Source organism: Carlito syrichta, unplaced genomic scaffold (assembly GCF_000164805.1).
Source record: "Carlito syrichta isolate Samal-C Ts95f unplaced genomic scaffold, Tarsius_syrichta-2.0.1 Scaffold307711, whole genome shotgun sequence".
Lineage (NCBI taxonomy): Eukaryota > Metazoa > Chordata > Mammalia > Primates > Tarsiidae > Carlito > Carlito syrichta.
Window position 1 is genome coordinate 280,224 of NW_007251807.1, and position 26,747 is coordinate 306,970.

Sequence of the window (26,747 nt, forward strand, 5' to 3'; positions counted from 1 at the left end):
TAACTTGAATACTTGAAATTTGATTTATTTGAATATGTGAATACGAAAGCACAGAGTTCAGCTTTCACTTGAAGTGCCCCCAGTGAGGAGACCCCCAGCATGGATAGGTCAGGATGAGCCACCCACAGCAAGCAGACCCCCCCAGCTCAGACAGATTGAGGTGACCCACCCACAGCGAGCACAGGCCAGGTGACCACCTGCAGTCAGCAGACCACCAGCATGGACAGGTTGGAGTGACCCACCCATGGCAAGCGGACTCCCAGCTCAGACAAGTCAGGGTGACCCATCTACAGCAAGCAGAATCCCCCAGCTCATATATGTTGGGGTGACCCACCCCTAGGAAGCAGAACCCCCCCAGATCAGACAGATCAGGGTGACCCACCTTCAATGAGGAGATCCTCAGCACAGACAAGTCAGGTGACCCACCCAAGAAGAGGCAATGCCCAGAGGCTCTGGGTCAGCTGTGATATGTCTGACCGACTGGGCATCTTTGGTTTCACAGACAAGAGAGGAGGGTGGTGAAGTTGTTTTTGGCATAATTAGCTGAAGAGACAGAGCCTAAGCCCAGTTATGAACCCTGTTCTGAGTCTGGCCACTCTCGTCTGGACATGCTTACCCCAGATCCAGTAGTGTCATCCTATCAGAAGGGGAACTCTACCAATTTTAAAATCCTCACTCTCAGTTCTAGTTAGAATTACAATGTCAGTACTTGGTTTCTGAGGCATGTTTTTCCACTGAGAACTACTAGCCTTAAATATTTACTCACTAATCACAGCTCATCATAGGGAAAGGGATCCAAATGTGGTCATACTCTTTTGGGCAGGTGGGACGGCAAAGACCATCTAACTAGGTTTATTTACACTGATAAGAAACACATTCAAGGAGGGGTGGTCCTTTCAAATGATGGTGGACAAGGCTTTGTTTTTAAATGTAGTGGGAGCCTTAAGGGTGCCACAGAGTAATTTGTGGTAGTCAGTTTTGTTCTTCCTGGGTTAGGATTCTACACAGCCATGGCAGTCTATACAGCACATTCTTAACGACTGAGAATTGACTGTCCTAAGTGATTATTACTGAGTCCCTGGGACAGTCAGCTGACACATTTCCCCAGTATAGCTGAAATAATGATACAGACTGTTTAAAACAGCCCATGGAAAGAGGTTTTCAATTTTTCAATCACAAAGCAAATCAAGCCCCCTAATTAGCTACAATGCGGCTAGAAAGCACAGCTCCTACTAGACTGCAAGCCCTTGTTCTCTGCTTCTTGCATGACCTTCATCTCTGTCACAGGAAGAACTTGGCTGCTTTCTCAATCTCACTCATGTTCAAAGAACTCGTGGCAGGCAGTGGTAACCATAGCAACGAAGGCCATAAATTCCTGGAAGTCACATTCCCCATCTCCGTCATTGTCCAGTGTTTCCATGACTTTATCCACAACCTCCTGCTCTTTGATTTCCTAAGAGAGAGAGAAAAAGTTACCCAACTTGTTTTTAAATGAAAATTAGGGCCGTCAAAACACAATTAAGAGTGACTCTGATAATTTGTATCAGAAATAACCTAAGACATCGAATGCAAAAAGTCATATGACCAGGGGCTGTTGTCCAGGCAGAAGTCTCACATCTATACCTGGCCCTGGACACTTGGAAAGACTGAGTGGAACAGCCATGATGCGAAAAACTGCATGGTGTTATCGTACTTAAAACAAACACCTCAAAAAAAAAAATACTGTCTAGATCAGCCTGAGCTCATCTAGAACTAAACTTTGGGTCTGAACACAGTGGCTCACGCCTATAATCCCAGCACTTTGGGAGATCAAGGCATAAGGATTTCTTGAGCCCAGGAGTTTGAGACCAGCCCAGGAAATATAGTGAGAACTCAATTCTACAAACAATTTAAAAATAAGCTGGGTGTGGTGGTGCTGTAGTCCCAGCTGCTTGGGAGGCTGAGGCAGAAGAACTGCTTGAGCCCAGGAGGCTAACACTGTGGTGAGCCGTGAGAGTACCACTGTACTCCAGACTGGGTAACAGAGTGACTTAAAAAAAACGTTGGGCCCTCCTAAGTTTTTCATGTGTTTCTGTGTGTGTAAGTCTCTATTGTGAAGGCTTCCAGGGGAATTTCATGTTTTGAAAGTTTTCTTTGTTGCTGAAATAACTCTTGGGAACACGTCCTACATTTGCCAGCTCCTTGTGTTCTTTTTCTCACTTGCATTGTTTTCTAGGTTCACAAGATGTCTTCTTGACAGTCCTGACTGACACCAGAGCCCAATGAGTGGGTATGGTTATCAGGTGACCTACAGAGCCACAGAGAAACAAACACAGCACAGAGCTACAAACACTGGGGAAAGGATGTGGGCACTGGACGTTGAAGAAGAACGTACATGCAGATCGTTCAGAACAAATCCCCGGGATAGGAGGACTTGGCCTGAAATCAAGTACAATGCACAGTGACTGCCTTGACTATAAAGCATAGAGGATTTTGACTCCATGGGTGCTGAGGTGGGACATGTGGTTTACTGCTCAAAGGTGGATGGAAGCAGGGTGGTGACTTCAACGACATATGGATCTGCTTCCAGACAGAAATGAACTTGATAAACCAGGCCAACGGCTGTTCATGATGCTTTGATATACTATGAATTCATACTACTATGAATTATTTATCATTTATAAATTGTGGTTCCCACATGCTAAGATTTTTCTGTGTTTTAAAATCAATGATTAGTAAGTCGCTACCATTTGTTGCCTTTTCACTATATGTTAAGCAACTCACAAAGTCTCATTTTATCCTTAAAACAATCCTTGTTCATAAGGCTCAACTGATACTTTTTAATGAAGTCTGAAGGTAGAATTGATGGGACTAGATAACTGCATGTGGGTGCAACCATTGTCACTCTGTGAACCTTTCAGGAATATCCACAAGACTGCAGACCTGTGTACTCCATTCTAGTGGTGCCATTCACAGTGGTGGAGTGTTGGGTGGGAGTGGGCACAGGAGAATTCAGCCAGTCCTCCCAACACTGTGTCCCGCCTTGCTGCTGGGATTCAGGGTGTATCCTGCACAAAGGGGCTTGGCTAGCTTAGGAGGGTGGCTCTTCGTCCCCTTTCAGCAGGATCCTACCCTAGTGTTTTCCCTAGAACATGCAGATTGTCAGACACTAGCATGCTGCTTCATTGGCCATTTCTCCTTTGTGAATGGTCACATCAATCACCCATGAAACTCTTCATCATGTCTCGCATTGGATACCACTTGTGCTTCACTGTCAAGGTGTGCCTCAGGCCAGCCATGGTTCTGGACACCGAGGGAACATCAGGTGCCAAGGGGATCACAGTTCACTTCCACAAGGGCATGAAGCTGGTGACCAGTAGGGATGTGAGTCCTTAATGCAGGTGTCTGGACATCCACCCACCACAGGTCAGAGCCAGAACTGCCTGGAGAAGGGCAGTTCTGGCCAGAAGCCCTTGTGCGGTTTCTTAAATTAGGGGCCCCAACTGAAGACAGTTCCTCGCTAACGTGCCTTATTCCATGGAACCCCTGTGAGGATCTAGAGCTTCCAAAGGATGTGCACAGACCTCTGCCACACCCTCAGGCAAGAAGTGGTCATTCATTGGTGTCCAGTTGGATGTTCCAAGGCAGGGTTATGTCTACTGGGCCCCCATCTCTCCCAGTTTTGAATTACTGAGGACTCAGTAAACGTTTAATGAGTGGATGTCTAGCGTCTCTTATCACCATAGAAAATACCTAAACATCTAGCTAAAGCCAAAATATATCCTTTTCCCAAAAACATCTCCAAAACTTATTATTATTATTACTATTTTCTTTGAGTCAGAGTCTCACTCTGTTGCCCAGGCTGGGGTGAGGTGGCACGATCACAGCTACCGCAGCCTTGACCTGCTGGGCTCAGGCAATCCTTCCACTTCAACCTTCCAAGTAGCTGGGACTATAAGGCACATGACAGCACGCCTAGCTAATTTTTTTGTTTAATTGTAGAGACGAGGTCTTGCCATGTGGCCTAGGTTGGTCTTGAACTCCTGGGTTCAGGTAATCCTCCTGCCTCTCTCTTCCAGAGTGCTAGGATTACAGACATGAACCACTGAGCCTGGCCTCCAAAACTTATGTTTAACAGTTTTTTTTGTGCTCACTTTGGCCCATGATAAGTCATGAGTAGTTTTTCCATCATATTCTGCCAGCATTATTGCGTGTAAATGCTTCAATTTTCAGGGGAAGGTTGGCATTATTGGGAACTTCTATTTTTGCCATTGAGATGGCAGATTTTACTTGCTGCACCCACTATACACAGGACAGATGATAAGAAAATGGAAACTACAGGACCCATTTATACCAGCCTCTGTAACAAGGGCTCTGTTGCTTAAAAATGTCTTCAGAAGCAACTCAGGCATACCAAGACAGAACCAGAATCATCTGTACAGGCAGGTTGATAAGTAGAGAGGAGGATGACCCAACTGTCAGTTTTCAAAGACTCACCTCTAAGAAGTGGGAGAGCTCATGGTTGATGAGCTCTTTCAGTTCTGACTTCTTCAGCTTGTGCTTGTCGCCCTCCCTCCCGGAATATTGATGGAAGACATCGATGAGGGCCACCATGGCTTTTTCCAGGTCTGACATCCTTGGGGCCCAACGAAAGAGGCCTTCTGCTCTGTGCCTTGTTTGTACATAAAATATTTAGCATGGTGTCTACCAGACCCCAACTCAGATAAGGGATAGACTGGCCTTGGCTTACTTCAGGCTCAGACCAATGGGCCTGGCCTGGAGGGGCCTTCAGGGACTTGCACATTTATCACAATCCTCCCACCTGCCTCTTGCCCATCTCCCCCTCCCTTCTCTGTCTCCAAGGGCTACAAGGATACATCCCTGTGGCCTCTGGCTTCTGGTTGGGTTTGGTCAATGGGAAACTTCAGCAAAAATACAGCGGCAGAGCCACAAGGGAATTCAGAGGTTGACTCTTGCTTCCTCCCCTTGGGCTGCACTCTGCCCTCACAGAGCTCCAGGATGAAATGACAAAGCACAGAGGCGTCAAGCATCAACTGCAAGCTGCTACAATTAACCAGAAAGCAGTAAGGTGACTAGGTGACTAGGAGCAAAATAAGAATCCAAAAATCAACAGCATTTCTATATTCTACCAATAAACAATCAGAAAATATAGCACAAAATCTCTTATTCATATAGCAATAACATATTATCTAAGAATAAGTTTAGGAAGAAAAATTCAGGTCTTTCTAAAAGAGCCTAAGGAACATAAAATGTAGGAACTTATTTTCCTTTGAACTAGTGTATAAATTTAAATTTAAAAAATAAAACAATTAGATTTTTGGGGGGTGAGGAACATGATAAAAATAGCTGTAAAATTCATCAGGAAAAATATGGTAGGATTTCCACAATGTTTTTGAAAAATAACAATGAAAGATACCTGATCTACCAGAAACAAAAATGTATCCTCGGTTTAAATGATTACGCTTATGTGTCTCATCGCAGGGATACAGAAGGCCACGGGAAATTGAGCCAAGTCCCAAAACAGAGTGTCCCCAAGTTGCCTTCAGTGAACAGGGAGTTGGCAGCTCCTCACTAACATTACTGGGACATGCACAGGAATGAGTGTTTTTCTGAAGTCATCAAAGTAAGAGGCCTCCTGTGCCCTCACAGTGAGTACCTCACATTGTAGCCTGCAAACTGAGGACTATCTGATCAATCCTGGGTATATGATACATTTTATGAAGGATAGTTCATCAGATGTTCCACAAAACAGATGAGCAGGTGGAGAAGTTTACCAGCTTTTGGCCTTGAACTCTAATCATTAAATAAGACCTTTGGCAATGTCATAAAGATATATTTAAAAATTAAATATTGTTGAAAAATCATTCTCATGTTGAATATATTATTTACATCTTTAAAATAATCTGGAATAAAATGTTGAAAATGTTATTTCTGATCTGCCAGAGGAAACAGGATTGAAGATTTTTATATTGGCTTGATTTTTCCTAAAGTCATTCTATTAGTATTCTGTGTACTTTGTTTTGCTATAAGTCTCTAAAAATTTCATATTTCATAATTAGAACAATTCAAATGGGTTATAATCTTTAACATTTCATGCTTTCTTATTCTTTTCATTCGTTTTCAATTACATATATAAATATATATGATTTTTTTAAAGAAACAAAACAAAAACTCAAGAGACTTTTGCATTATCCTGGTGCTCCTCAAAGTCGAGGTTTGTGATGATTTGGGGACGGGAAGGTTAAATCACTTTTCTGTGAAGTATGACTAATGGAACTTCTACAAAGAAAAGGCATAAAACATATATTCCATATATTAGAGCAAATCATAAAATATAGTTTCTTTATAACCACACTACAAAATTAAAACATTTTTCTGTTAAATTTTTCTTTTTAAGAAACAGTTGATAGTTTATAGCTTATCTTTTAAGATAAATGGAAATAAATATCCATGTTTCCTTTTCACTTCATTCTGTGAATGTTCTGCATTAATCTTTGTAAACTGAGAATGAGAGAACGTTTGAACTTTTTCTAGAAAGACATGAAAGGGTTCAGCTTCTCTGAGAAGCTCTGAAACTGAGCAAAGTTAAAATCTCATAAATCCCAATTTCTTTGACCTGATTTATTTATAATTGTCATGCAATTTTCCAGTTGTGTTTGGGGAGCTGGGGACCCTGGCACTTCAAACTGAGGGACACTGGGACACCAAGAGGCAGTTACCTAGGGCCATGGAAGAAGTAACAAGGAGAAAAAGTAAAACTTTTGTTTTTGAGGTGGGCTAACTAGCACTGGGTTTGCCATAATTTTCAGCCCATGTGGGAAGCAGAAACTTTGTTCTTCAAAGAGTTAGAGAAGAAGAAATATTTGTAGTACCTCTGGGTAAAATGTCAGCAATCACTTCTGGGCCACGAGACCTGAGTTTTCTCTGATTTATGGTCAGACACAAGCAAGACACGCTCCCAGCTGTCTTGTGCCAACACAGTTGTGCCCACCGAGCAGAAACGAAGATGAAAACACGTCATGCCATTGACATGTCTGACATGCTGCCAATTATTCTAAAGAGACCTCTAGCTCCCATTCAGTTTCCAGCCCGCATCAACCGCCTCACCCAAAGAAAAGAGCCCTTTCTTCCAGAGTGTCCTTGGGTGCTGGTTCCTCCTCACCTCTTCTCGGTCTCCTCCTGCTGCAGGCCTCCTCTGCTGTGGGTCTTGGGTAGCCAGTGGAGTGGGCAGAGGCCCCTCTTATTCCCTCTGCCCAGGGAAGACAGTGAGCCCTGGTGCAGCCCACTGTAGGTCAAGGCAGCCAATGGGGCGGAGGGAGGGGGCGGAGGGAGGGAGCGAGGGGGAAGCTGGACGGGGAGGGAGGGGCCAGGCCTGCACAGAGGTTGCATTGACCAAGTTCCCCCAGGGACTTGCTGGGGAGCCAGGATTGCACAGGGGCTGAGGGAGAAAAAAGGGCCTGTGGGGCAGGAAGTGGAGAGTCAGCTTTTTGTGCTATTTTTTAATTTATGACATGAATATTGATGTTCTTCTGAAGGCAAGGTTGGGGGTAGGGAGAGAAGAGCGACTTGGGTTAGTGGATTCAAACAAAGCAAATGTGCAGCCAAGAGCCACAGGCATCCAATTACTGGCTGAATGTGGGGGCTGAAGTGGCCGGCGGGCTGGTTTCCAGGGAGAGGCCGGAGCTGTTGTCCTTTGCCAGCTTCCTGGGCCTGGCCCCCACCGCAGGCATGATGCCCAGAGGACATCAGCACTTGGTTGTGGTCAGCCTTGACCTAAGCAGGGCTGCCTAAGCAAAGCTGCTGAGACGTGTCTGCAGGTACTAAAATGGGTGGTGTATTGGACACTCAGTGCTTTTAGGCAAAAATTCTTGTTTGGTGTGATTGAGGACATGTGCCAGTTGCACTCCCAAGGCCTCTTCCTTCATCCCAGTCACAGATTGTCAGAGTTGGATGATGCTTTAGAGGTGTTCTGTGCAAACCCTTTTGCAGAGGCATTAATACGGTGTGTCCCTCCAGCCACAGGAAGGCCACATCTAGGCATTCCTGCCTGACTCAGCAACTCCCGACCAGAGAGAGGCTTGAAACACGGCAGCCAGTGTGTGGGTTCTTGTGAAGAAGTAGGCATTCCTTTTGACAAATGATACAAAAGCATTGGCCCAAACTCATCAAACATGTCCACAGCCCCGAATGTTTGATCTGGCATCAGGTCCTTCTGCCAACTGTCTTAAAGTGGCCACAGAAGTGTTTACATACAAAGATGCCTGTGCATAGGGTCGTTTTGCTGTCATTTGTTTTATGCAGGAAATCCTTGACTGTTCAGATCCATAAGCATGCCCTGGAAATAGCACAGGCTGTGGGCTGTGTCAGACCCCATCCCCCATGCCCTGTGAGGTAGGGTCTGGGCAGTATGGACCCAGCCCCCACCCTCCATGGGCAGTATGGACCCAGGTAGTGTGGACCTTGTTCTTCACCCCCATAAAGTAGAGCCTGAGTAGTGTGGAACCCTCTGTACTCCCCATGAGGTAGGTTCTGGGCAGTATGGACCCTTTCCTTATCCCCATGAGGTTGCACCTGAGCAGTGTGGACACATCCCCTATGCCCTGTGAGGTAGGGACTGAGCAGGGTGGATTCGTCCCTCAACCCCACGAGGTAGAACCTGGGCAGTGTGGTTTGGCCCCAGCTCCCTCATGGGTTGCACTGTCCGCAGCTGTGGTCCCTAATGAAGACTCAATCACATGCCTGTGATGGACAGAACTTGCCCAGGCCCATGAAGGAAGCAACTATGTCAGGCACTGGGCAGTGGGAGTGGCCATTCCTGTAAGCCTTGGCTACTACCCTAGAGTGGTGACCTGGACTCAGGGTACATCCCTCAGTGTTCACAGAAAAAGCTTCAGCCTGCTCCTGTGCAAGGGTTAAAACTAGTTTATTTTTAACTATGTGTTTTTAACTATGCAATGATTGCACACCTATGCAGGGTTCCGCCCTCAGCTTGGGGACTTGGTAGGACTGTCCTCTGGACACAGACACTGTAGCTTCCTGGGATGGTGAGTAGGGTGTGGTGTGTCTACCCTGTTCTGGGCTCATAGGAGCAGGCTGGGAGAGAGGAGAGGGCATTCTTCAGAGAGGTAAGGGAGTGATGCTAGGGCTCACAAGCTGGGAGAGGATCTATCATCAGGAAGAGGGGGCCTCCAGGCTGGTCTCTGCCTATCTCTCAAGAGCTGATAGACACAACCTCACCAAGTTCTCACAGACTCAAATGACTGCCAGGTTTGAATCTCAGTTAAATCCACCACTTAGCCGGGCTCGGTGGCTCAGCCTGTAATCCTGCACCTTGGGAGGCTGAAGTGAGTGGATTTCCTGAGCCCGCGGGTTCAAGACCCGCCTGGGCAACTTGGCGAAACCTCATCTCCACAATAAATCAAAAATTAGCCGGGTGTGGTAGCACACGCCTGTAGTTCCAGCTACTTAGAAGGCTGAGCGGAAGGATCGCCGGAGCCCAGCAGGTCGAGGCTGCGGTGGTTGAGAGCAGCCGCTGCACTCCAGTCTGGGCGACAGAGTGAGACTCCAACTCAAAAAAAAAAAAAAATCACCACTTAACAGTGGTTCAACTTTGGACAAATTACAAAACCTGTCTGTGAAAGGGATGACCACAGTTCCCACCTCACAGGGTTGCTCTGGGTGATCTTACTTGACCTTCACACTTCCAGATCACCTGGGATCTCTTGCTCTGACCCCCCCCCCCCGTTTTGATCTCAGTCCATTAGACTGGATCACCTGGTCTAGTCATGTGTGACATGTATGTCCACTTCCTCCTTGCAACTATATTCCACAGGAGGACTCATTACTAATGCAACAAGAAATATGTTATTGAGGGGGGCACCTGAAAAGTTATGTGGTTTGTAGCCTACATGTGTCTACAGTTGGGTAGACTCCCTGATTTCAGTGACGTTGATGGTATAGCAGAGGCTAAGTGACAGCACTCAACCACAGGAGACATGGCAAACAGTAGAGGGAATGTACCGTAGTCAGAATGCCGTGGTCCACAGGGCTCTTTGGCCATGGCTAATTGGTCACCATGTGACTAAGAATGAAATAGATGGACAGCCTACTAGAGTAGTCCTTAATCCAGACAACAGGAAAAACACCAGGTGGTAGCCAAAAAACCTGACTTGAATCACCACAGCACAGAATCATGGCCCCTCTTGAAGTTTCCAGATCTAAGTTGGGTCAGACCCAGAGTGTCTTGATTAAAAGGAATGCCAGGTCCCCTTGACAAAGATCCTGCACTGCTACCAGGAGTACACACCACAGATCTTCCTCCACAGCTGCCCTGATGTGACCTGCAACCATTGGCTAATGAAAAGGAAATAACCTAGATCTTCAGAGGATTGTTAGATACTCTCTGTGAATTGACACTAATTCTTGGGAACCCCAAATGGCACTGTGGCTCAGTTGTCAAAGCAGGAGCTTGTGATGACCAGGTCTTCCACTTGACAGAGGTCCTAACTTGAGACCCACTCACAGTGGGCCCAGTTGGGACACTACTTTCCCTAGAGTTATTTTTTTCAGTTTCTGAATGTATAAATGAAACAAATATACTTGGCCACTGGCTGAATTTCCTCACTGGCTCTCTTATATATGGGGTAAGGACCATTATGGTAGAGGGTAGGTGAAAATCCCTAGATTTCCCCCATTTTATCAAGAGACAATACTGTACTCCTGAAAGAACTTCAGAGGTTAATCCCACCATCAAAGAGTTGAAATAAGCAGGAATTGTGATACCTCTCATAAACCTATTTAACTGGTCAGTTGAGCCTGTGTAAAAGTCACCTGGATTATAGAGAATGTGGACAATTGCAAATGTAATCAGCTGGGGACTTCAGTAACAATTGTGGTGCCAGATGAGGACTCTCTACTGGGGAAAACCAACATAGGCCCTGGCACTTAGTATGCAGCTACTGATCTGATGAATGCCTTTTTCTCTAAATCAATTTGCAAGGACTACCAGAAGCAGAATGCTTTACCTGGCAGGACAAACAGTGTACATTCATAGTGCTGCCTCAAGAACATGCCAGTTCTTCTGCTCTATGCAATAACAATGTCTCCAGAGATCTTGATCATCTTCACAGTTCACAAAACATCACACTGATCCACAAATGTTGGTAACATTACGCTTGTGGAATCTGATGAGCACGAAGTAGCAAGCACCTTAGGTGCCTTAGTAAGACATATTCAAACTAGAAGGTAGAAGAAAAGCCCCACAAAATTTAGGGGTCCTCCCCACCTCAGTGATGTTTCTGGGGGATTCTGTGGTCTGGAATATGTTGAAATATCCCTTCTAAGTAAAAGTAAATTTGCTGTATTTAGAACCATCTGCTATGAAAAAGTCCAACATTTAGTTGGACTTTAAGGATTTTCAATACAACATACCCTATATTTGCATGCACTGCTTCAACCCCTGAGGCTGGCAGTTTCCAAAGGAGCCCACAGAAAGTTTAGGCTAAAGTTTAGGCATAAGCTGCTGTGTCACTTTGCCCTTAGTGACACAATGAAATGCAGTACAAACCCTCTGACAAGCACTAGCAGGAGAATCACAGTACAGACCCCAAGGATTTTTGAGTGAGTCTGTGTCCTCTACACATACTAAGTGTAGGAGTTTTTAATCTCTCAGGCTCTCCACTCTGAACCTCCAGTAATTTTTCTTTTTTCTTTTTTAGAGAAAAAACTGCTTTGTTGCAGTTTTATCAGAAGGAATGTCTGACCACTAAAAGGATACAATACTAAGAATGCAAAAATCTGTTTTTAAAAGTAAAGAAATGCACAGGGGGAAAGGATGTAGAGGTATGGCACTGTGATTCCTATTTAATTTCTAGTAATTAGAATAAAAAATCGATTCACACAAACCTGCTACAATTTCTCTGCTCTCCAATTCTTGCCTTATCAAAGCAAAGAACTAGAACTATGTGGTACCAAGAATGGTAAAAATTCCTTATGGCAACATGCATGGGTCTTAGACCCCAGTTATTACAATTTCAACCCTTTTATACTAAATGGCACTTCCAGTGAAAATAATGATGCCCTCACAAGACTGGAAAGTGGGAGAAATGTCATTCAGTCAATTCTTATTTAGAAAAAAATTTAAAAGAAAATCTTATTTTGAAACTTAAAGGTCATAAAACGCTTCTTTTAAAATAAGGTGTCTGGTTTTTGCTCTGCATCAATTATATGCTCTTTTCTCCTATCTCCAAACAAGAACTCCAAAAAGTCTTCATTGATCAGATACTCCTGCAATTTTTCAATTGCAGTTCAGATTGTCTTACGCTGGCACTGGAGGTTTCTGCTGGGATAAGTGGTAACTAATTCTCCATCTGTCTCTCCAATTTTAGGGACAAAGGTGTCCTCACTTCTCACTGGATCTACGAAGAGCTGTTGATTTTTCAGCCTTTTTTGTTTAACTTTGTACTTGTTGTTAGGACAAAGTGATGATTTCTAAGCTCCTTATGCGCTGAACTGGAAGCCAAAAATAAGTAGTTACTTTTTGAATATATGAAATCCCCAAACAGATATAATGAAACACGGCAAGTGTAAATAGTCCATCTGCAAAAGAAATATGTACTACCTGTACTACCCAGTAATAAAAAAGCTTAGGGAGATTAGGGTGCCTACAAGGAACTGGTTGTTGGGTAGCAATCACCATGGGTGTTTCCCAGGAGGGTGAGACCAAGGACCCTTTGACCTGGGAAGACAGGTGCCATGGTAATGCTGACATGACTCCACAGCCAAGAGCCACGGCTTGATTAGTGGTCACAGCATCATGGAGACCTGCCAAGCATGTCAGCCTGTAAAACCTTGGGGACAACTGGGAGAGGGCGATGGAGGTGCAGACTCCACCGAGTCTACTCTACATGATCCCAAACACCAACCATCCCTATGTGGTTAACCCTTTACTCTGTTCCTCTGGTCTAATGGTGATGCTGTGCCAACTGAAGAAAGTGAGGAGATGTGTTTCCAGCCTCCAGATGGTGAGAAGTTCAGCACCTGTCATGACAGGAATCAGAATGCCATCCACCTAGGCATGGAAGAGTTGGTGGGCCAACAGGTGCCTCTTTGGATCTATAAATCTTCTGCCAAGATCTTCTTTAGTCATTTGGGTGTGATTCTCCCTTCAGACCATTCTCATAATTAGGCAGCTAGTCCCAAGCCTCATGAGTCTGCTCAGGGGCAGGAAGAGGTCATTCCAGCTTGAGTTTTCTGGGAGTCAAGGCCTGGAGCAGCTGCATTGTTTTCTCCCACAAATGACAGTGCCATTCGCTACCAAGCTGCTCACGAGGCTGGATGCAGTGGCTGATGTCCATAGGGAGAAAGGAGGCTTGTGTTCTAAAGGAATGTGGAGAAGAGACAAAAAGCTTCTGTTGTAGCAAATGCAAGTGTTGATACAACGAGAATGAATTGCCTTTCCCAGTCTAAGGAACGACACTCCCAGTCAGTGGGTGGCCACAGGGCAAGGGTTTTGGTACTGGAATCTTGGAGTTGGGTTCAGATCCTACCTCTGGACAGAACTTGTCAAGTGAAGACCTTTCTCAGCAAAAGAGGGGAAGGCTGCACCCCCTTAGAGGGCTGCTGGAGTAGTACACAAAATTGGTGCGTGAATATATGTGCACACACACATGGACACACATGAAGTACCTGATGCACTCAAGCGATGGTCATTATTTTTATAAAAGTTACTGTTGTGGAACTGTCAGGTGAACTCCTGGGCCACGAGTCAGGACAAGGCAAGGCAAAGAACAACAAATAGCAGAAGGACAGCGATTTCTTTCTAAGCCAGATATATTGGGGTCCAAGAGTCCAGAGTGAACCTCCTGGCTAATTGAGAATACTTTGAATCCAGGAGGCCCCCAGTTTGGCAAATTAAGATGGAATATCAGTATTTTGTGTGTATCATGTTTCGTTACTTTTGCACCACATCACATTCCATGAATCTATTTGGGTTCTAGCCAGGGGTTCTGAAGCCCGGACTCCCTTCCAGAAGGGTGACCCAGCAGGAGCCCAGCCTGGGGCCGAGAGGGGCCTTGCTGTTTGCGCTGCATCCATGGCAACGTCTGGCAGCTCAAAACAGCGGGGCTTTTGTTTTTGTTTTTCAACTTTTTTGGCAAGTTTTGGGAAGGCATTGGAGGTTGGACGTACAGAGCCCACCCCACACAAAGCCACTCTCATGACCCTTGCTGCGTGTGTGGTTTGTTGCTCAGGAACTGAGTCTCAGTGAAATGTGAGAGGAAGAGCTGGAGTCGATGCCAGGGACGAACACCAACAGGCAAACAGTGTGTTTTGCCTTTTGTATAATCTGCCACAAATATTTATTTTGAGTCTACTTTTTATGACTTTTAAGGACTGTTGGAAATTTGTGATAAAACTATGCCAGGTTTAAAGTTTAAAACGTCACGGGATTAACCTATCCGTTATTTTTATTTATTAATTTTATTGTTTAGAGATAGGGTCTTTCTCTGCTGCCCAGGCTGCAGTGCAGTGGCATGATCGTAGCTTACTGTAGCCTTGAACTTCTGGGCTCAAGTTATCCTCCCACCTCGGCCTCCCTAGTAGCCTCCACCCAGGTTGGCATTCCAAGTCGCTGCGACTACAGGTGTGCACTGCCATGCCTGGAATGCTTCACTTGAGCACTCCAGAAGCACCCCACATTTCATGGCATTGTCCCTTCCTATAGGTGCTATGGGCCCAGGACAGCACAAAGGCAAGTGAACAGCCACCAAATCTAATCGATGGATTGTAAAAACTCCTCAGCTAATGAGGATTCATACACCTTGGTTTTTAAAATGCCTCTATGGAACTGAACCATTTCCACTAGGAGTGATTCAGGAGGTGGGAATGAGTTAATTTACTTTAGAGATTTCAATAAAGGATGTACCAAACAAAAGAAGGACTGTGAAAGATAAAGACCTAAAACTGGGACATCTAATCTCTAATCCTTTTAGGGATAATATCAACTTTTGCTTTTGAAAAACAAACTTTGTTGAAAACACCATAAAGAGCCTTGCACTATATTGAAATGTTTAGTGTAACTGTAACAGGCTAAGAAATGACCATTTTGATTATTTAAGATAACCAAAATAGAAATTTTAAAAAGGCTTATTTTTGTAGTTAAGACCAAGCTGAACATAAACCGCTTGAACTTAAAGTGCACATTTTTTTTTCTTCTTCTTCACTCCCTCCTTCACTGCCCTCGGAATGTAACCCCCTTCTTTTATGCTAGCATGGTCTTGTTCACTGTTTTAGAAGGTCAATTTATCTAACAAGTTGGTGCTGAAGTAAACAGTTGCCCATGAGAAATGAAAAAGTTACATGTCTCTGAAGAGATCTTCAAGAAATAAGATGGGCTCGGTGGCTCAGCCTGTAATCCCGCGCCTTTGGGAGGCTGAGGTGAGTGGATTGCCTGAGCCTGCAGGTTCGAGACCCACCTGGGCAGGCAAGACCTCATCTCTACAATAAATCAAAAAAAAAATTAGCCGGGCGTGGTAGCGTGCCCCTGTAATTCCGGCTACTTGGAAGGCTGAGGCGGAAGGATCGCTGGAACCCAGCAGGTGGAGGCTGTGGTGGCCGGGAGCAGCCACTGCACTCCAGTCTGGGCGACAAGAGTGAGACTCCAACTCAAAAAAACCCCAAAAAACAAAGAGACAAACTTGAGGGAAACTCCTTGAAACTCTTAAAGTGTACTCATTTCTTTAAATGTAAATCTCTTTTGTGGTATTTAGTTTAGATCCATGTCTTTTGGAATCATTAATTAGGTCATATGTGAACTAGAACTTGCTATTATAAATAAATGGAAAAGGTTCAGTTTGGGATTGTTTTTTAAAAAAACAAGACTAATATAGTCTGGACACTGGTTAATGCCAATAGGTGTTGAAAAGGCTAAACGTTGATTCAAAAGAAACTTTGGATGTGGTCATGAGACACATAGACACTGTTAATTAATAGTTGAAATAGATAAGACATTGCCTGTGTTAGCTATAAATACTGAATATAAAATTTGCCTCAGTAGACAGGTTTTTTGGTTGATACATGAGCCTTTCCCTGATTTCTGGTTTTCAGAATAAATAGCCATCTTCTCCTAGCTTCTGCCTCTCTCTCTTTGGCTATGAGAGATAGCAGCCAATTGATTGATCAGGCTGTAACATAACTGAAATACACTCACAGATATATTTATTATCTAATAGCTATATTAAGTGATTCTATAAATAAAAATGTGAAGGATACTTGGATAAAATCATAGGGGCTAGGTGCAGTGGTTCATGGCTATAATCCTAGCACTTTGGGAGGCTGAGGCAGGAGGATCAATTGAGACCAGGAGCTGGAGATGAGCCTAGTAACATAGTGAGATCCTGTCTCTACAAAAACAAAAAAAATTGTTATTTAAAAAAAAAACCTAGGAAGGATAAACTATTTTGGGGTCTGAAACTTAAAGTTGCCTGTATAATAAAATTGAATAAGTTGGTATACTTCTTGTAACATGTGTATTAAATTTAACATTTAAAATTAATTATTTGTTATTAGACTTCTGACTGTGTCTTATGTAATCACCAGCTGAACTTTTGTATCACCAGTTTAACTAATATATCTTTAATCTATTGAAACATTATTTGAGATTCCTTGAGAAGTCTTCTTACAGCCTGCTTCTGAATTTAGCCTTTGGGCCCCCTGCAGCATTTGGGGTTCCCTGGCATGGCTTTGTCTTGCACTGTTGGGGTCCCTCTCGGCCTGGGGGCCCTTCCCCAGGTGAGGCCAACTTGGTTGTGTGTCTCCCTCAAGCTGAGACCATGGGACATAGAGGCAGACAAGGACAGTATCCTGGTGATCACAGTTTTTAAAACAAAAAGTTTAGGTGCCTGGGATAAGAGGGCATAACCTTTGCTGACCCCAGAGGACACTACAGGGCAACCTGCCCACCTCGTTGTTGCCTGTGACACTAGCAACATAAGGACACCTGTGTTGGAAGTCCTTGCTGCATTGGCTCTGTGCTTAGCCTGGGTGGGTTTCTTGGCCATGGGAAGGTGTCTTTGGGCAGGAGAGTGCAGCGGCTGGAGCCAGGCCTCACAGGGACTCTTTTAGGGTCAGACTTTGCAACTCAAGTGACAACCACTCTTACCCCCAAGTGATGACTTGTATGCACCAAAGCCACTACCTGCATGTTGGCTGTCAGCATTCCCACTGGGCAGGGCACTCTTGCCAGGCCTGGGTGGTCAAAAATCCTCAAACTTCAGAGTGCTCTGACCCCCTGGGAGCTGGTTAAAGGAGCAGAATTCTGGATTCTGGAGCTGAGAAGGGCCCCTAGGGGGGCAGTCTGATTAGCATACCCCAGGCTCATCCCATCCTGTTCATAGGGGCAGCATCTTCAGAGACCCACCCTTGGTTCAAAGACAGTGTCCCCCAGTGACAAGTCATACGCAAAGGAAATCCAGGGGATAGTTACGAATGAGGAAATCCCTGGAAATGAGGGGAAGGTGTTAGGGCATTCTGAGGCCCAGCCTGTCCTGGAAACATATGTTTTCTCATCATAGGGGGAAGCTGAGAAGAGATGTGGTGATGTGGCTTACCCAGGTTGCATCATCACATGTCAAAGCCAGGATTTGAACCTGGGTCTGCCTCCAGAGTCCAAGTCCTAACCACACTGAAATGCAACCTTTGTGCATTATGGTGTGTAGAAACATCTGCTCTCTAGAGATACAAAAGAGAAAGTTTTCTATAACTTTTTGGAGATAGTTCTTTTTGCAACTTCAATATTTCTTTTAGCAAGGCTTTCGGGAAAGGCATGAAAAAAGTGAAAGGAGGATGGGCCTATATTTGATTCCTCAATCTTTATTTTTCTAGGAGCATTTCTAAAAACAACATAGTAGGAAGAGGTTTTTTTTGTTGTTGTTTTTTGTTTTGAGAAAGCAGAATTTATTGAGAGGACAGAAAAGTTCCCACAGTGGGAGGGGACCCAAAGGGGTTGTCCCATAGGGAGAGTTTTGTATGCATATTTGAACCCCCTAACTTTTGTCACATTCCTTATAAATAAGATGAGGGTGGCTTCATGTGTGCACCTGTGCCTCGGTGGAGATGGTGGGGAGGTTGGGATCAGGTGGGAATCTGCCTGGATTGCCTGCATGCAGCCTCCCTGACAAGGGAGAGGACGGTGGGACTTCCTATGTGGAGGCTGCCTCACATGAGATGAGGGCATGTCCCAAGGGCACCAGGTGGAAGCTTCATGGACCTTCTGGCCCCTCCTAGAGATCATGCTGTGCCACATCCTGTGAGTAACTGAAAGGTTGTAAGGGCAGCCCAGAATCAATGGGGGATTAGACCCTTCTTGATGGAAAAGTGGCAAGTGCCCTGGAGAAGGGATAGGAGATGTTGCTGTGGCCAACTTTGGAAAATTCATTCTGTCTCTGACTGCACCTTGTGCATATGCAAAATAAACTCACCCAGACTCTCAAGGCTTCATCCCAGTGTTGTAGCAGTGAGAACTCTAGGATCTTGTTACCCAAATCAGGCCCACATGTAGGCAAGGCTTCTGGGTTTGGCTCTTCAGAAACTGACTCACTGGTACACTTCCTTCTCAATCCAAAGACTCGTGACTTCAAGAGCAAGTTACTGGGCCGCATCCTCTTCACCCCACATCTAATGTGGGGACAGGGACAGGACAGATGCCAGAGGACTGCCATTCAAAACAGCGGGTAGGAGGCACACAGCAGGCATGGTTCACAGAAGTTCTAAAAGTCAGCCTAGCCCAGGTTACCAGGTCCTTGATTCGAATCTAGCATTGCTTCAGGGCACTGGACTGATTCTCTGGGATCCTGACTCTGCTTGTGGATTCTAAAGTCCATCTTGAAGTCATTCTTCCTTTTCCATACAAGGTAGCCATGTATGTAGCTGAGCAGTTTTCTTAGCCTGTAGCCTGTCTGTAGAAGTTTGGTGGTTCAAAGACCTCTTTTCATATTGTACTATTTCTGGTCCTTTGAGTCCAAGCTGGTGGTGATTCTTCTACTACAATCCTCCTAATAACTTTGTGGGTTTTCTATGAATTTTATTGATGTCCACTCCATTAGACAAAGCCCACACTCTGAATCTCTTTTAAGGAGCTCTTTTCTATTTTGAGCTCCTTGTGGGGCTGCTGTGGGACAATGTTCTTAAGAATTCTTAGGTCTATGTGGTAGGGGGTCTGGGAGGTACAGACATAAGGGCCAGAGAAGGCCCTCTGCCTGTCTGACAGGGCCTATGAGACACAAATTTAAATCCCTCTGTGTCTTAATAGAGGGGTTTAAAGTCCCAGCTTTAGCTTCACTTTTACTCTGAAACCACACTTTCCTGACAATCTTTGCCCTGAGTCCTTTCTTTCTTTGAGAATCTTCTGTTGGGAGAGACTGGGGATAAGCATAGGAAATCTTGACTCCTTCATAGTTCTTGCAGGTTCTGTTTGAAAATGGCCTTCTCTGGCTCCTTTCCCTATAATCATTCCTCATAATATGCAGGTGAAAGAAGCCAGTTGACACTTTAGAAACTCTGAGAAATCTAATTAGGTCATCAGTCAATTAGACATATTTTCTATTTCCACGCACATCATGCAGGCAACCATGCTGCCACTTTCCACCATCAAATGACAAGCATCTTCTTTCCTTTAGCTTCCAAAACATTCCTTCACTTTTCTTCAGGCCTTGCTGGCTGGTTCATCTGCTGCTGAGTCCCAAAGCCATGTTTTTTTTGCTTTTGTGATGGTAGCAGCCTACTTCAAAGTACCAGAGTCTGTTCTAGTTACTCCTGCTGCATAAGAAACCATCATTTAGCAGCCTAAAAGCTTCAACCATTTTATTATCTTCCCAGGGCACAATAGGCCAGTATCGGGTGGATGGTACAGCTCAGCTCGGCAATGTCTGTACCTCAGCTGGGAAGAGAGAACAGCCATAGAAACTGGGATAGAACCATCTGGATGCATCTTTGGTCACATGTGTAGCACCCAGTAGGAGATGATGTGAAGGCTGGGTTCAGCTGGGACTGAGTGCAGTACTGTGTATGGTTTGTCTGTGTGGCTAGTTCTGAGGAGGGTGCCCTGAGAGCCAGCTTTCCAAGAGGATGGAGGGAGTTGGCCTCAGAAGTCACTGCAGGCCTGGCATTCTGTTGGTTAAAACATACTACAAGCTCACCTAGACTCAAGGGGAGGGAGCGTAGACCCTCTTTCTCAATGGGAAGGGTGTCAAAGAAGCAGTCACTTTAAAAAATCATTCACACTTTACTCTCTAACTACACACATTTACATACAGTAGAGGATGCAAAACTTTTTAAAGATCTTGTAATGATTAATTTCAATTGAGGTAATTTATATATAGTATACCACACAAAATTTTAACCTTTTGAAGATATAGAATATTTCAGGGCCCCAGAGGACTCCCTATGCCCATTCCCTCTGCTATGAAACATTTTTGTACTTGTCTTTTATTGGATATGCAATTTTCTTTCGAAGGGGGAATATATATACCTATGAGTGGAATTGTTGAATCATAGGATAGGCATATGTTTAATTTTACTAGAAAGTGCAGTTTTCTGACATAGTTATACCAGTTTACACTCTCACCAGCAATGTATGAAAATCTAGTTGCTCAACATATTCACAAATGGTATTTTTAGTCTTTTAAATTTTAACCATTCTGACGGGAATGTGGTGTGCCTTATTGTGATTTTAAACAGCATTACTTTGATGCATCAGTTAGCTTTTGCTGCTTGCCAAACTGTCCTTAAATTCAGTGTTTTAAAACAACAGTCACTTTTTAGCCCAACAATACTATATATTGGCTATTTTGGATTTGTTTAGCTGGGCAGGTCTAATGCTGGCCTCCTCTGGGCTCACTTGTGTGTCTTCAGAGCTAGCTAGGCTGCTGCTGGGGGTGGCTCACCGTGTGTGTGTGTGTGTGTGTGTGTGTGTGTGTGTGTGTGTGTGTGTGTGTGTGACACTCATCATCCAGAATGTCAGCTGACTTTTCACCTTTTCACCTGATGGTGCAGGTTTCAAGTGCATGAGAATGAAAACTCATGCTTTTGGATCCTAAACTTGGAATCTGCTCAAGATTACATTTGCTATTTCTATAGGGTAAAGTACAGCCTAGGCTCAAGGGGTCCACCTCTTGCTGGGAGAAACTACAGAGTAATATGGTCACTTTTGTAATCTACCACTGTCAGTTCCCTGGCCTCAAAATATTTACTTTGCTTAAATACATTTGCTCACTGCATCCCAGGATTCCCAAAAGTTTCATCCAGTTATGGCATCAGACTTGAAGCTTAGGATCTCGTGATTTAAATCAGGTTTCTGAGGCTTCTTGGTGCATCTCATCTTGTTTCAGACTCTTATGAATTAAAAAGGCACATTATCGGCACCTCCCTCCACACACAGCCAACATGTGAGAGTGAGATGGGGAAGGTAAACACAACTGATGCTGCCATTCAAAAGGGATAGAATGTAGAGTGGGTAGTCACTGGGTCACAGTGATCCTGAATTTTGGCAGGGCAACAATTCTCAGGTCCCCTAGTCTAGGGGCAGTTAATATTCCTTGATGAGAGCCTGGTTCTGCTTCTGGGAAGTGGTTCACCTATCCATTGTTCCTCACTGCTCCCTGGGAGTGACACCATGGTTCAATTTTTTTCAAGGCACTTGGCTGGGCCCCACAAGATGAGCTTCCTTTTCCGTAACAAATAGCCCAGGGATGCAGAAGAGCAGCTTCCTCAGCATGATCCTTGCCTGTAGAAAGTTGAGCGTCCCAATCAGGCCCTTTCTTTTTAAAAAATTTAATTTAACTTAACTTTAAAATTGTGGGGTACAAGTTAGGATTGGGTACATAAGTAGTTTAGGTACAGGTTAAGTTTTGGGCCTCTCATGGGACCTCACTTCACCTGGATTTGGATTAGGATCAAGCACCCTTATTGACATTAAGTGGCCTCCCCCCGCCCCCCCGGCAGTGTCCTGCTACTGCCAATCCCTTTTCTGTAATATTATGATACATGGTCAGGGTCTACTTATGAGTTCTTTGTTTCTGTGGTAGATCACTGAGTATGATAAACTCCAAATCCACCCAAGTTACTGCAAAGTTGATATGTTTGTCCTCCTTTATGGCAGCATAATATTCCATCATGTATATGTACCACATTTTTTTTTTATTAAGTATTGATGGGCAGCATGGTTGGTTCCATGTGTTTGCTACTATGAATAGTGTTGCAATAAACATCCATGCACAGGTATCTTTTTTTGTAGAATGATTTGGGTTCCTCCAGGTATATTACCAGAAGAGAAATTGCTGGGTTGTATGGAAGGTCAATTCCTAGTTCTTTTAGAAATCGCCACACTGTTTTCCATAGAGGTTGAATTAGTTTGTACTTCCACAAAGAGTGGAGAAACAATCCCTTTTCCTCACATCCTCACTAGCATCTGTTGTTTTTTGTTTTATTGATGATGGCCATTCTTACTGCAGTTAGGTGGTATTTCAGTGAGGTTTTGATTTGCATTTCTCTGAAGATTAGTGAGGTTGAACATTTTTTCGTATGTCTGTTGGTATCTTCTGTTGAGAAGTGTCTATTCATATCTTTTGCCATTTTTTAAATGGGGCTGTTTGTTTGTTTCTTCCTTTTGGCACATTTGAGTTCTTTGTAGATCCTGGACATTAGGCCTTTGCAAGATTTACAGTCAGCAAAGATCTTTTCCCATTCTGTGGGCTGTCTCCCCACTCTCTTGATGGTTTCTTTTGCCTTGCAGAAGTTTATCAATCTGATAAGGTCCCACTTGTCTATTTTGTCTCTCTTTTTTTTTTTTTGAGTTGGAGTCTCACTCTGTCACCCAGACTGGAGTGCAGTGGCCACTCCTGGCCACTGCAGCCTCGACCTGCTGGGCTCCAGCGATCCTTCCGCCTCAACCTTCCAAGTAGCTGGAACTACAGGTGCGTGCTACCACGCCCAGCTAATTTTTTGATTTATTGTAGAGATGAGGTCTCGCCAAGTTGCCAGGCGGGTCTCGAACCTGCAGGCTCAGGCAGTCCACTCACCTCAGCCTCCCAAAGTGCGGGATTACAGGCTGAGCCACTGAGCCCGGCTTATTTTGTCTCTTATGGCATGGCCATCTGAGGTTTTGATCAGGAATTGGTTGTCTATTCCAATTTCTGTAAGTGCATCTCCTGTGTTTTCTAAGATTCTTAACTTTTGATGTTTCACATTTAGGTCTTTGATCCATTTGGAGTTAATATTGTAAATGGTGATATACCTATTTCATAGAAGTCCTATTTCATTTTTATGCATGTGGTCAGTTGTTTTCCCAGCACCATTAACTGAGTAGGTTCTTCTCTCCCCAGTGGTTGTTGATGGAGGCTTTGTCAAAGATGAGTTGGTTGAGAAATTGAGGTTTTGCTTTCGGAATCTTTATTCTGTTCCATGGGTCTATATGCCTGTTCTTAAATCAGTACCAGACAGTTTTGATTATTGTAGTTTTATAACAAAGTTTAAAGCCTAGACGTGTCATATCTCCCACTTTGTTTCTTTTGCTGAGGATTGTTTTGGCTATTCATGTTCATTTTTGTTTTCATATGAATTTCTGTATTTTTGTTTCCAGGTCTGAGAATAATGATGTTGGTAATTTAATGGGTATTGCATTGAATCTGTAGATTGCCTTGGGTAGGAAGGACATCTTAACAATGTTGATTATTCCAACCCATGAGTATGGAATATTTTTCCATTTGTTTGTGTCTTCTTTGACTTCTCTGAGCAGTGTTTTGTAGTTTTTGTTGTAGAGGTCTTTCACTTCTCAGGTTCGGAAGATGCCAAGGTATTTTACTTTTGTGTGGCTATTGTGAAAGGGACTGTACTTTTTATTTGGTTCTCTGCCTGTTTGTTTTTGTTGTATAAAAGTGTGACTGTCTTTTGCATGTTGATTTTATACCTTGAAACTTTGTGAAAGTTCTTTAGCAGTGCAAAGAGATTTTTGACAGATTCCCTTGGGTTTTCCAGGTATAGGATCATGTCGTCCACAAAGAGGGAAAACTTAACTTCCTCTTTTCCTATTTGGGTACCCCTTATTTCCTTCTCTTGTCTGATTGCTCTAACTAGGCCTTCCAACACTATGTTGAACAGGAGGGGTGAGAGTGGGCAGCCTTGTCTTCTTCTAGTTTACAGGGGAAATGCATCCAATTTTTGTCCACTTAGCAATATGTTGACTGTGGGTTTATCATAAATGGCTCTTACTATTTTGAGGTATGTGCTTTATATGCCTATGTGTTTAGGGATTTTTATCAAAAAGGGATGCTGGATTTTATTGAAAGCTTTTTCAGCATCTAATGATACAATCATATGATTTGGATTTTTTCATCTGTTGATGTATTTAATTACATTTATGGTCTTATGATTGTTGAACCAGCTCTGCATCCCAGGAATGAAGCCTACTTGGTCATGGTGGATGATTTTTGAGATGCATTGTTGGGTTTGATTTGCAAGAATCTGTCTATTTTGCATCTATGTTCATCAAGGATATTGACCTGTAGCTCATCTTCTTTGTTGGATTTTTACCCAGTTTGGGTATTAGTGTGATGTTAGCTTTGTAAAATGATTTGGGGAGAGTTCTGTCTTTCTCAATTGCTTGGAATACTTTCAGTAGGATTGGTATCAGCTCCTCCTTTTTAGTTTTGTAGAACTTGGCTAGAAATCCATCTGGTCCAGGACATTTTTGTGGGTAGTTTTCTTATGATGGAGCCTACTTCCTGGGTTGTTATTGGCAGATAGAGAGCCAGAGACCACCCTGGAACAAACATTCCATGAAATTACCCAGGAAAATTTCCCTAATCTCATCAGATATAGGACCATTCAAACATAGAGATTCAGAGAACCCCTGCAAGATATAAAATGAGAATACCAACTCTTAGACACAAAGTAATTCGAGTACACAAAGTTAGCATAAAAGAAAAAATCCTAAAGGCAGTAAGAGAGAAAGGTCAAACTATTTACCAGGGAATACCAATTAGAATAGCAGCAGACTTAACTATGGAAACACTACAGGCTAGAAGAGACCGGAGTCCACAGGCCATAAGGGATAAGATAGACAAGTGGGACCTCATTAAACTGACAAGCTTCTGCAAAGCCAAAGAAACCATCAAGAGAGCAGGGAGACAGCCTACAGACTGGGAAAAAGTATTTGCCAATTCCAAGTCTGACAAAGGCTTAACATCTTGAATCTACAAGGAACTCAAACATGCTGAAAAGAAAAAAACCAACAACCCCATTATAAAATGGGCCAAAGATATGAACAGACATTTCACAAAGGAAGACATCCGAGCAGCCAACAGACACATGAAGAAATGTTCAACCTCACTAATCATCAGGGAGATGTAAATCAAAACCACACTGAAATACCACCTAATTCCAGTCAGAATGACAATTATCAGTAACTCAAAAAATAACAGTTGTTGGAGAGGGTGTGGCGAAAAAGGAACACTTCTACACTGTTGGTGGGAGTGTAAACTAGTGCAACCTCTGTGGAAACCAGTGTGGTGATTCCTAAAAGCTCTAAACATCAACCTCCCATATGACCCTGCAATCCCTCTACTGGGAATATACCCTGAAGAACTCAAATCACTCTATAAAAAAGATACCTGCACATGAATGTTTATCGCAACATTGTTCACAATAGCAAGAACCTGGAACCAAACATGCTGTCCATCAAAAGAGGACTGGATTAAAATTGTGGTACATATATATGATGGAATACTATGCAGCCATAAAAAAGAACAAAATCATGAATTTCGCAGCAACCTGGATGGAACTAGAGTCTACAATACTGAGTGACCTCTCACAGAAACAAAGATCTGAGTATCACATGTTCTCACTCATATAGTGGACCTTGATCATCCAATGCACTACCATAAGAAAATGACTGACAGTGGTGGGAAAATATGGGGGGGAGGAGGATGGGACTAATGGTAGTAAACATCTGTCTGGGGATGGGGAGACACCTGTTATCAACAGGGGAGCCTGCATGAAGCATATTTGTATACCTAACCCTTAACTGTACCCCACAATATCATAATAAAAAATATTGATTAAAAAAAAGTTCTCAAAGATAAACAATTCCAACCAAGAATTTCCTACCCTGCTAAGCTACACTTCTTCAGCAATGGAGAGTTAAATTCCTTCCCAGACATTCAATCCCTAAGAGTTTATGCCACCTCCAGACCTGCTCTACAAGAAACATTTAAGAAAGTATTTAACACAGAAGAAAGAAAAGAACAACCACACTCTTCCCAACAATGAAGGACAAAGATTGAAAATATATACAGGGCAACCCCCTTGGTCCCCCTACTGCTTTTCTGTCTTCTCAATAAATCCTGCTTTCAAAGAAAAAGAGAAGAAAACACACACATATATCAATCCAAAAATCAAAGGAAAACCAACAAACAAATGAATAAACAACAGCAGCAAACCCTACAAGAGCCTCATGACAGTGATAAACTCTCACATCTCAATAATTAACCTGAGCATGAATGAACTAAATGCAGCACTGAAAAGAGTGGCATAGAATGCCAAACTAGATTTTTAAAAAATGACACAACAATATGCTGTCTCCAGGAGACTCATCTCATTAAAATGGACACTCAGAAGGAGCGCGGCAAGATAGCGATGGGGCAATCTGGTGTCTGAAGCCCTCTGCAAGGGAGATCTGCAGTGGGTCTCTGACTCTC

The 26,747-nt window shown here is 43.7% G+C and overlaps 1 protein-coding gene across 2 annotated transcripts; it reads right to left on the bottom strand.

Annotated features, from left to right (window-relative positions):
- Positions 1-26,747, bottom strand: S100B (S100 calcium binding protein B). Of its 2 annotated transcripts, XM_021715807.1 has the most exons (5): positions 26,744-26,747; positions 14,221-14,225; positions 7,163-7,167; positions 4,477-4,615; positions 1-1,453 (listed from the first exon to the last, which is right to left on the bottom strand). In XM_021715807.1, the coding sequence occupies exons 4-5, from the start codon at positions 4,612-4,614 to the stop codon at positions 1,313-1,315; spliced, it is 279 nt and encodes a 92-aa protein (XP_021571482.1). In that variant the 5' UTR covers position 4,615; positions 7,163-7,167; positions 14,221-14,225; positions 26,744-26,747; the 3' UTR covers positions 1-1,312. The 2 variants fall into 2 exon arrangements, with proteins under 2 accessions (XP_021571482.1, XP_008062759.1); XM_008064568.1 differs by lacking the exons at positions 14,221-14,225; positions 26,744-26,747 and having other exon boundaries at positions 4,477-4,651; positions 7,163-7,217.

Bases quoted from the DNA above. Each gene is read 5' to 3' on its own strand.
- S100B (XM_021715807.1), bottom strand. From the start codon at position 4,614: ATGTCAGACCTGGAAAAAGCCATGGTGGCCCTCATCGATGTCTTCCAT. The intron at 1,454-4,476 runs GTGAGTCTTTGA...TCTCTCTCTTAG, and splicing joins AGCTCTCCCACTTCTTAGAG to GAAATCAAAGAGCAGGAGGT.